This window comes from Haliotis cracherodii, unplaced genomic scaffold (genome assembly GCF_022045235.1).
Source record: "Haliotis cracherodii isolate W230 unplaced genomic scaffold, xgHalCrac1.p SCAF_4, whole genome shotgun sequence".
Taxonomy (NCBI): domain Eukaryota; kingdom Metazoa; phylum Mollusca; class Gastropoda; order Lepetellida; family Haliotidae; genus Haliotis; species Haliotis cracherodii.
The window spans coordinates 69473446-69485587 of NW_027266297.1; the positions used below are offsets into that span (position 1 = coordinate 69473446).

The window sequence follows — 12142 nt, forward strand, 5'->3', positions numbered from 1 at the left end:
GCCCCATGAGATGCACAGAGCATGACTGTGTCATTAAACCAAATTTAGCTGAAACATTTGGGGGCATGCACAATCAATATTTACTGTCCGTGTCTTGTCTTATCCATAGTTAAACAGTCAGAGAAAGTTTTACAGATCTTGTTTATTGTGTAGTTGGTAAGGCGGTCTCCCTTGGACCATCCCGAGTCACCAGGACTCCCGAGACTGCCCCTGCTTGTGGAAGAGTAGGAAAAACATCATTGATCTTGACATAGTCGGGTCAAGTTACATTCACCGGCAGGTGGCAAGGGAATGCTGGAATCAGTGGGGAGTTGATCTGTTCATCATCCGATAATAAACCTACATATTCTATATGACTTAAGAGATTAGAGAACTCCCAATTCTTTCATGATAGTAAAGCTAATTATGACAGATTAGCTACAGTAATTTGAAGGAATCGGGTTGTCTTTCACTTAATTTTAGTAGTATATATGTTTAGATTTCAGACACAGGGTAGATACACTCACACAGGGTAGATACACTCACACAGGGTAGATACACTCACACAGGGTAGATACACTCACACAGGGTAGATACACTCACACAGGGTAGGTACACTCACACAGGGTAGATACACTCACACAGGGTAGATACACTCACACAGGGTAGATACACTCACACAGGGTAGATACACTCACACAGGGTAGGTACACTCACACAGGGTAGATACACTCACACAGGGTAGATACACTCACACAGGGTAGATACAGTCATACAGGGTAGGTACACTCACACAGGGTAGATACACTCACACAGGGTAGATACACTCACACAGGGTAGATACACTCACACAGGGTAGGTACACTCACACAGGGTAGATACACTCACACAGGGTAGACACACTCACACAGGGTAGATACACTCACACAGGGTAGATACACTCACACAGGGTAGGTACACTCACACAGGGTAGATACACTCACACAGGGTAGATACACTCACACAGGGTAGATACACTCACACAGGGTAGATACAATCATGCAGGGTAGATACACTCATACAGGGTAGATACACTCACACAGGGTAGATACACTCATACAGGGTAGATACACTCACAGGGTAGATACACTCACACAGGGTAGGTACACTCACACAGGGTAGATACACTCACACAGGGTAGATACACTCACACAGGGTAGGTACACTCACACAGGGTAGATACACTCACACAGGGTAGACACACTCACACAGGGTAGGTACACTCACACAGGGTAGATACACTCACACAGGGTAGGTACACTCACACAGGGTAGATACACTCACACAGGGTAGATACACTCACACAGGGTAGATACACTCACACAGGGTAGATACAATCATGCAGGGTAGATACACTCATACAGGGTAGATACACTCACACAGGGTAGATACACTCATACAGGGTAGATACACTCACAGGGTAGATACACTCACACAGGGTAGACACTCACACAGGGTAGGTACACTCACATGGGGTAGGTACACTCACACAGGGTAGATACACTCACACAGGGTAGATACACTCACACAGGGTAGATACACTCACACAGGGTAGATACACTCATACAGGGTAGATACACTCACAGGGTAGATACACTCACACAGGGTAGACACTCACACAGGGTAGGTACACTCACATGGGGTAGGTACACTCACACAGGGTAGGTACACTCACACAGGGTAGATACACTCACACAGGGTAGATACAATCATGCAGGGTAGATACACTCATACAGGGTAGATACACTCACACAGGGTAGATACACTCACACAGGGTAGGTACACTCACACAGGGTAGATACACTCACACAGGGTAGGTACACTCACACAGGGTAGATACACTCACACAGGGTAGATACACTCACACAGGGTAGATACACTCACACAGGGTAGATACACTCACACAGGGTAGACACACTCACACAGGGTAGGTACACTCACGCAGGGTAGGTACACTCACACAGGGTAGATACACTCACACAGGGTAGATACACTCACACAGGGTAGACACACTCACACAGGGTAGACACTCACACAGGGTAGGTACACTCACACAGGGTAGGTACACTCACACAGGGTAGATACACTCACACCGGGTAGATACACTCACACGGGGTAGATACACTCACACGGGGTAGATACACTCACACAGGGTAGATACACTCACACAGGGTAGATACACTCACACGGGGTAGATACACTCACACGGGGTAGATACACTCACACAGGGTAGATACACTCACACAGGGTAGATACACTCACACAGGGTAGATACACTCATATGGGGTCGAGCAACTTTCACAGCTCACATGAAGCTATAACTGTCAACTTTGTTGTCAGTAGTATCAGCATGATCATTTCAAAAGGTATGTTTCTGAGCCGAATGGCTGCAAGGATGCTGATTGGGTGGGTTTGCTTGTCCAACGGACACTTAACATGACTTGGGGCAGTGGTTTAAAGGGTCAGAATGGTTAATTCCAGACTCATATTCTCACCATGTGACCCTGCTGTTTGATGTAGCCATAATGACCCAACACACTACCTGGAATACAGACCTGGTGTATTATTGTTCCAAGATGGTGCTGATGTGACCCGGCAGGGTGCTGTAATGCTATGCACCTGGGCTGGAGGCTGGGAAAGTTATCACACTTGTTTGTCGTTGTCGGCCTTTGTTTGGTCATTGGGCCGGAGGCCAGCAGCCTTCATGTCGTGGGACATCACAAACACTGGCCGAGTTGCGACAAGAACTGGTAATTGTTGAAGGTTTTCACACATACTCTCCTACACTTTGTGAGGTGAAGCTGTTGCTCGTATGCTGTTTCATCCTGCTTGTTCACAGACATGTGCAGGGAGTGTCAATTGTGACACAAATAGCTTGAAGCTTGGACTGAGGAATATGTAGTTTCACATTCAAATCAAGTACTTTGATGTTCTTCTGTACTGTGGGATTCCATGATAGAATACATCCCCAGTAACCTATGCTTGTCTCTGTGGGGATTCCGTGATAGATTACGTCCCCAGTAACCTATGCTTGTCTCTCCATGGGGGTTCTGTGATAGAATACGTCCCCAGTAACCTATGCTTGTCTCTCCATGGGGATTCTGTGATAGAATATGTCCCCAGTAACCAATGCTTGTCTCTCCATGGGGATTCCGTGATAGAATACGTCTCCAGTAACCTATGCATGTCTCTATGGGGATTCCGTGATAGATTACGTCCCCAGTAACCTATGCTTGTCTCTCCGTGGGGATTCTGTGATAGAATACGTCTCCAGTAACCTATGCTTGTCTCTATGGGGATTCCGTGATAGAATACGTATCCAGTAACCTATGCTTGTCTCTATGGGGATTCCAGGTTAAAATACGTCCCGAGTAACCTATGCTTGTCTCTCCATGGGGGTTCTGTGATAGAATACGTCCCCAGTAACCTATGCTTGTCTCTCCATGGGGATTCTGTGATAGAATATGTCCCCAGTAACCTATGCTTGTCTCTCCATGGGGATTCTGTGATAGAATACGTCTCGAGTAACCTATGCTTGTCTCTCCATGGGGATTCCAGGTTAAAATATGTCTCCAATAACCTATGCTTGTCTCTCCATGGGGATTCCGTGATAGAATACGTCCCCAGTAACCTATGCTTGTCTCTCCATGGGGCTTCCATGATAGAATACGTCCCCAGTAACCTATGCTTGTCTCTCCATGGGGCTTCCATGATAGAATACGTCCCCAGTAACCTATGCTTGTCTCTCCATGGGGCTTCCATGATAGAATACGTCCCCAGTAACCTATGCTTGTCCCTCTGGAATATTGCTGACTGTAAACAGGGCATGTGAGGATGTGTTCAATAATTAGTAGGACATATTTACCAGGTTTTGTTCTACTTCTGTCATGTTTGTTGACTATCTGTATTTTAATTTTCTCTCCAAATATGAAAATACCCCTTTCACCATGTTGAGGGCAACAGGGTTCTTTTTTCATTTTTTTCAATCACAACCACCACCTTTTGTAAGTTGAGGTTTACTGACTCCCAAGACCATATCAGCTTCCTTTAACATGTTTAAAGCCTTCCTCACAACAGTGTACAACATTCTCGAAAAGGTAATATATGGGCAAGCCTATGAGTGAGTGAGTGAGTGAGTTGGGTTTAACGCCACTTTTAACAGTATTCCAGTCATATCGCGGTGTGTCAGCTTAATGTGGGAGAAAAGCCATAAGTGATGCAGGTTTCAGACGTTTACCACTTCGGTGAAACCCACGAGCACAGGTATGGTGCTGACAAACCTAGAAGCATAATTGGGGCAAACCGGATTCAAACCCACAATTATAGGTTTCTGGCGTGCCCAAGGGACGCAACTCTGCACAGCGAATCGCGGCGCCTTAGACGACTGGGCCACCTGTGCCCCCGGCAAGTCTATGAACCCATGTTTAACATGTAAACATGTTACAGAACAAGTAAAGGCAACAAGCAACTTTGCAGATTTTAATACTTTAGGCATGCTTAAAAACAAATGCATGACCAAGATTAAATTTGAAAATCAGAAATAGTGTAAAAATATGACACATGAAATTGTCCCCCAAATAAACAATTTCCTCCAGTAAGGGGATTCCCCTTCCTGGAGGTTAAAACAGGTTCCTGATGCTTGACGACCTGCACAGTTTCAACGATCAGAGCAGCACCCAGTCAGCACCCAGTCAGCACCCAGGCAGCACCCAGTCAGCACCCAGTCAGCACCCAGTCAGCACCCAGGCAGCACCCAGTCAGCACCCAGGCAGCACCCAGTCAGCACCCAGTCAGCACCCAGGCAGCACCCAGTCAGCACCCAGGCAGCACCCAGGCAGCACCCAGTCAGCACCCAGTCAGCACCCAGTCAGCACCCAGGCAGCACCCAGTCAGCACCCAGGCAGCACCCAGGCAGCACCCAGTCAGCACCCAGGCGGTCTGTAAATAATCGAGTCTGGACCAGACAATCCAGGATTGATATCATAAGCATCAATCTACGCAATTGAGATACAATGACATGCATCAACCAAGTCAGCGAGCCTGACCACCCAATCCCATTAGTCGCCTCTTCCGACAAGCACAGTCACCTTTTACGGCAAGCATGGGTTGCTGAAGGCCAATTCTAACCCGGATCTTCATGGGTCAATAAATGTATGTAGTGTTAATATATATTAACACTACATACATTTATCAGTCAATGATACATACATTTATTATTACAAGGCCCACTCATCAAGTTAGATATTGATAAATTGTAATAATTGTCCAGTGATGACTGATTATGTACAGGAAAACTATGTGAACCCTAGTTCATATATATATATGTGTGTTTGCGTGTCTGTCTGTCTGTCTGTCTGTCTGTCTGTCTGTCTGTGTGTGTGTGTCTGTGTGTGTGTGTAAATATTTATAATTGTTTAAACTACATGTATCTTGTTTCCCAGTGTTTTGATCAGCATGATTAAAGACAATCCTTATTTAGCTGACATAGTTCTGACTCTCCCTGATACATGAAAATGGAATTGATTGTTCCAGATAAATCCTTTATCCAACTCACTGGTGAACACAGCACTAGATTTTCCTTGATTGATTTTTGTCGGTATTTGTCGTTGTTGGTTCACACTAAGCATGGGTGTGGTCGTAACAATCCTCCACAGATATAGGTCCAGTGTCTTAAACCTGCCTCAGTTATGTGGGACTGGCAGTCAGTCCAGTGGGTTAGACTGGCTTCAGGTCCACCAAGGATCTTCAGTGTGTGATACAAGCATCTTTCAACCAAACTGGCAAGTCCGACAGTTCCATACAACTCAGGATACAGTGGGGCACCAACAGACTTGAACCTATGTTCTATGGATAGATGTTTGCACCATCAGACGTTAACGTGTTTTACATGATATAAGTGAGCAGTCTGACTTCACCATTTGACCTATGGAGAGATGTTGGCACCATCAGACTTGAACTTGTTGAATGACTGTACACAGTAACCTAACACCATGGTAGCAGATAGACCTGACACAAATGGTACTTCCAGACTGTTCTTGTGATAAACACTGATGTTGACCTGTGATATGTGAACATATGCTGACAAGTCGGTTCTACCAAGTGATGCTAAAATGCTCATCTTTTCCTGGTTGATAATGTCATTAACCCCCCGGACTTCATGCCATGATATGACCTGACTGTGACAGACATTCCCACTGCTGCCTTCATGTCAGAGGAAACATATTGTGCCAGATGAAATAGGCAGTCGTGTGATACGAGACTTATACTGACCCCTGTGGTCATCTGTCATGGACTTATACTGACCCCTGTGGTCATCTGTCATGGACTTATACTGACCCCTGTGGCTATCTGTCATGGACTTATACTGACCCCTGTGGTCATCTGTCATGGACTTATACTGACCCCTGTGGCTATCTGTCATGGACTTATACTGACCCCTGTGGTCATCTGTCATGGACTTATACTGACCCCTGTGGTCATCTGTCATGGACTTATACTGACCCCTGTGGTCATCTGTCACGGTGTCCTCCGGTTGGTCCAGGGACAGCCTCGCTATCTGAAGATGTTGGGATGTACAACTTGCTGCAACATGTGTTACCATGGTTACAACTGTCTCATGGAATTACATTTTGGATTTTGTGGAAATCAAATAATTTTTAATAAGTGTTTGATCAAGATTCTTATGTGTCTTCGAAGTGCAAGTGAAAGTCTCTAGCTGCTTATGATTATATCCAGTTGTGATGCTGAGAAACGTGCTAACATCAACTGTTACATTATGACAAACATTGTGTTAGAGTAATACAAAACAAGGCCAATACTGTAATACTAACAAGCTGGTGAGGGCAGTCCGTTATTTCTTTGTACTGGGAAGTTGATGGCTCTGTGGCCTGAAGGTGCCCATGCAGCAAGTTGGCAGTGTGGAACTGTGGCACTGAGCACATGGATTGCCATATTCCCCGGAAGTTGTATAACCATGATAACAGCCAGAGTGATGTAAACACAGCGTAAGAGAGGATATGGCAGTTGACTTTGAACTCCTCCATATGGTTATATAAGAAACATTCAGTGTTAATATTTAAGTGACTGTGTGTACTTTTCGTATGATGCAATGCATGGTGTCTACCTGACTGTCCAGGAGTAGGCTCATGTCACTGTGTACAATGTAGGTTTATATACATGTTAGACTACCTGAACAAAGGTGTTAGGTCATTATGGGATGTCGTGGAGACACCCTTACCACATTACTGAACAGGGGTGATTTTAAACCCAACTCACTCTCTCACTCAATTGAGGAACAGTGGTCCTGTGCATTCTGTTCTAAGTGATGTTGACCATAACTCACTAACTTGAGGATTAGTGGTCATTGACAGTAACCATTTTAACCATGTTAACCATATTCATTGACAGTAAGCATGATAAGTCTATGACAGTGTCATTGATGGGTATTTGACTGTGAGCTTTGCTGCATCTTTGAAACATCCTTTGACAGTGTTGGTGATGGGTATTTGACTGGAGCTTTGCAGCATCTTTGAAACATCCTTTGACAGTGTCGGTGATGGGTATTTGACTGGAGCTTTGCAGCATCTTTGAAACATCCTTTGACAGAGTCATTGATGGTTATTTGACTGTGAGCTTTGCTGCATCTTTGAAACATCCTTTGACAGTGTCGGTGATGGGTATTTGACTGTGAGCTTTGCTGCATCTTTGAAACCTCCTTTGACAGTGTCATTGATGGTTATTTGACTGTGAGCTTTGCTGCATCTTTGAAACATCCTTTGACAGTGTCGGTGATGGGTATTTGACTGTGAGCTTTGCTGCATCTTTGAAACATCCTTTGATAGTTGGGTATTTCACCGTGAGCTTTGCAGCATCTTTGAAACATCCTTTGACAGTGTCATTGATGGGTATTTGACTGTGAGCTTTGCTGCATCTTTGAAACATCCTTTGACAGTGTCGGTGATGGGTATTTGACTGAGCTTTGCTGCACCTTTGAAACATCCTTTGACAGTGTCGGTGATGGGTATTTGACTGTGAGCTGTGCGGCATCTTTGACAAGTTTTAGAGCAAGCCTCTAAGTTAAGAATAAGTGACCATGCACTGCACCGATGTTACTCTTCCAGATGCGATGTGTGAACTGCAGGCCACCTTGGAGTTCTCGGTGGAGCTCAACAAGTTCTACAATGTAGATCTCTTCCAGCGGGGGTGAGTACCACCTTTTATTCCAAGTTGTATTTAATGTTTTTCACCCTGGAACAGGTCACCTGTGGTATATCACACATATAGCCTCACTGGTAATTGAGCATGTTGGCATTTTGTTTGGAATCATGACTGTATTTGGCTGATGGAATCATGACCAGTGAGGCTATATGCGTGATATACCACACTTAACTGAAACCAAGTATGTTTATCACTCCTAGTCCTGCCATTTGGAGTCAGTTGAGGCCATGTTCCCCAGGACTTGTGTGAAGTTGTCTTGTCTGAGCTACTTGCCCCGGGGGATCCAGATCTCCAGGAACCTAGACCTGTCATAAGAAGCAAGGCACAGTGGGGTGGCCTTCTGGTTAAAGCATTCACTCACCACGCCGAAGGCATGGGTTCAATTCTCCATATGTGAAGGCCATTTCTGTTGTCCCTACCTTGATATGGCTGTAATATTGTTGCATGTAACCCAACAAACTCACTCACTCACTTACACATGTAGTGGCATGTCATGAGGCTGATGTGTAGTGGCGTGTCATGAGGCCCATGTGTAGTGTCATGTCATGAGGCTGATGTGTAGTTTCATGTCATGAGGCTGATGTGTAGTGGCATATGATGAGGCCCATGTGTAGTGTCATGTCATGAGGCTGATGTGTAGTGTCATGTCATGAGGCCCATGCGTAGTGTCATGTCATGCGGCCCATGTGTAGTGGCATGTCTTGAGGCCCATGTGTAGTGGCATGTCATGAGGCCCAAGTGCAGTGTCATGTCATGAGGCCCTTGTGTAGTGTCATGTCATGAGGCCCATGTGTAGTGTCATGTCATGAGGCCCATGTGTAGTGTCATGTCATGAGGCCTATGTGTAGTGTCATGTCATGAGGCCTATGTGTAGTGTCATGTCATGAAGCTAATGTGTAGTGTCATGTCATGAGGCCCATGTGTAGTGTCATGTCATGAGGCCCATGTGTAGTGTCATGTCATAAGGCTGATGTGTAGTGGCATGTCATGAGGCTGATGTGTAGTCGCATGTCATGAGGCCCATGCGTAGTGTCATGTCATGAGGCTGATGTGTAGTTTCATGTCATGAGGCCCATGTGTAGTGTCATGAGGCCCATATGTAGTGGCATGTCATGAGTCTCATGTGTAGTGTCATGTCATGAGGCCCATGCGTAGTGTCATGTCATGAGGCCCATGCGTAGTGGCATGTCATGAGGCCCATGTGTAGTGTCATGTCATGAGGCCCATATGTAGTGTCATGTCATGAGGCCCATGTGTAGTGTCATGTCATGAGGCTGATGGGTAGTGTCATGTCATGAGGCCCATGTGTAGTGTCATGTCATGAGGCCCATGTGTAGTGTCATGTCATGAGGCCCATATGTAGTGTCATGTCATGAGGCTGATGGGTAGTGTCATGTCATGAGGCCCATGTGTAGTTTCATGTCATGAGGCCCATGTGTAGTGGCATGTCATGAGGCCCATGCGTAGTGTCATGTCATGAGGCTGATGGGTAGTGTCATGTCATGAGGCCCATGTGTAGTGTCATGTCATGAGGCCCATATGTAGTGTCATGTCATGAGGCTGATGGGTAGTGTCATGTCATGAGGCCCATGTGTAGTTTCATGTCATGAGGCTCATGTGTAGTGGCATGTCATGAGGCTGATGTGTGGTGGCATGTTTTGAGGCTCATGTGTAGTAGCTATCATGAGGCTGATGTGTAGTGGCATATCATGACGCTCATGTAATGAAGTGACAGTGTTAAAATTCTACCATGCATTTTGAAAATTCTCAATTCTGTTTAGCACAGTTGAACTACAGGTAATCCATTTCTAAATTGAATACACAGTATGGTTATCTCCTAATTCACTCACTCACTCACTCACTCATCGAGTGACTTGTGAGAGTCGACCTTGGTCTTCAACATTCCCTCCACCCATGCTGTCAGTCTGTGATCACCACCCATCAGTGGCAGTGTCTGAAACAAAACCTTGAGGTCAACCGGCCCATAGTTTGCATGCAGTGTGGACACATTAGCTGTCATCTTATGAGTTGATACTCCTTCATGAATACCACCAGGGCATTTACTGACGACCCTGCTGTTGTGTTTACCTCAAAACGGAATCAATAGGAAAGCCAATAATATCCAGGGAATGTTGCCATATGGGTGTTTACAGGCTGTCTGTCCCTTGAGTCCTGTGCTTCCATCTATGGCTGCCCAGGACGGGCAGTGAGAGCCACACCCTCTGTCCCGCAGAGATGCCGCAGATTAGGGATAGGTAATTAATTGCTGGGGGATGGGCCGTTGACATTTCTGGCCAGACTGTGCTACAACATACCTTCCCTGAATACTTGATGGCGAACTCAAAATGTAGCGTGTTGTCGGAAAAATAATGCAGATATCAATAATTAAGATTAAAATGATGGTCCGTTTTCATTATGACTTTCCTGTGTTAGCTCACCTGGCTTTGTGAAGGGGGCACTATCTGTCCAGTTGGCTAAGGCACTTCCTGTACATTGTTGTGTCCCTTGGGCATACCAGGATCCTATTAATCATGGGTTTGAATCCCTGATTCACCTGATTTTGGTTATTTATCTGTCAGTACCATATCCAAGCTCATGGTCTCACCATTCAGCAGGATGCCCAACTCACCCACTCACACTAATAGAATCATTGCAGTCATTGCACATTATATCAGACCATGCTGTCCATACTGTTTGTGCAAACATACATTGAGCTCCTGTCAGACGGGGACGCCATATTAAGTTTGACCTACTAGGTACATTATGTCAATCAATTTCATAATGAGGCCACACCCATTATTTCATCTGTGTATTAATCATGTTATTAATTCTGATAAGAATTGAAACTCCTGATACAGTTTTGTCCAAGGAATATTGTGGAATATTGTGGAATATTGTGGAATATTTGTGGAACAGTATTCCTAGCTCAACATTAACCTAGCTGTAAATGTTGTATGTGTTTGTATACTACTCAAAAGAAGTTAAGCCCCCCCCCCCCCATTTTTGCTGCCAGAGGGTTTCTAGTTTTGATTCCTAGATGACTCCCTTAACTTCAAGATGTAGAATGACTGGTCCCTGATGCCTACAATCAGGTCAACACATATACCAAAAATGACTGGTCCCTGAAGCCTACAATTAGGTCAACAAAACATATACAATAAATGACTGGTCCCTGATGCCTATCGGTCCAGGTAAGCAACAAGGAAAGCACACAATACTTGTGAGTATAAATAGAATCCGAGGAAGTAAGGCTGATATTGCATGTGTTGCAATGAGATAAGAGACCATATTGACCTAGAGCAGGTTGCGTAAGTAAGTAAAAAGTAAGTAAGTTGTTTACCCGAAGCCCACACAACCGTCTCCGCCCCAACATGTGGCATGATGCATGACTAGCCACATGACAACAGGGACACCTCCGGCAGGTACCACGGGTAGACGCTCTGCAAATTGTTTGCAAGTCGGGGATATCATATGAACCCACTTACTCATTCCCACTCGCTAAACCCACCCACCAAAACACACACGGCGTACACCCAGCCCAGCACCATTGTAGAAACACTGGGTTCTCACTCACTCACTCACTCACTCACTCACTCACTCACTCACTCACTCACTCAGGGACCCGTAATGGAGACAGTTGTCTAGTATCAGGGAAGTGACTTGCCACCAGCTAACACCCATCCCAGCACCATTGTAGAAACGCTGGGTCCTCACTCTCACTCACTCACTCACTCACTCACTCACTCACTCACTCACTCACTCACTCACCAGCTTTTAGTGTCAGGGAAGTGACTTGCCACCAGCTAACACCCAGCCCAGTACCATTGTAGAAACACTGGGTTCTCACTCACTCACTCACTCACTCACTCACTCACTCACTCACTCACTCACTCACCAGCTTTCTAGT

The 12142-nt window shown here is 45.4% G+C and overlaps 1 protein-coding gene across 3 annotated transcripts in view; it reads left to right on the forward strand.

Moving 5' to 3' along the window:
• Positions 1 to 12142, forward strand: part of LOC139479198 (protein FAM135A-like) — a 64634-nt gene that overhangs the window by 14996 nt on the left and 37496 nt on the right. For all 3 annotated transcript variants that reach the window (XM_071262037.1, XM_071262038.1, XM_071262039.1), the window contains exon 2: positions 8139 to 8220. In XM_071262037.1, the coding sequence (XP_071118138.1) occupies positions 8144 to 8220 (77 nt within the window). In that variant the 5' untranslated portion in view covers positions 8139 to 8143. The remainder of the gene's footprint in view (positions 1 to 8138; positions 8221 to 12142) is intronic.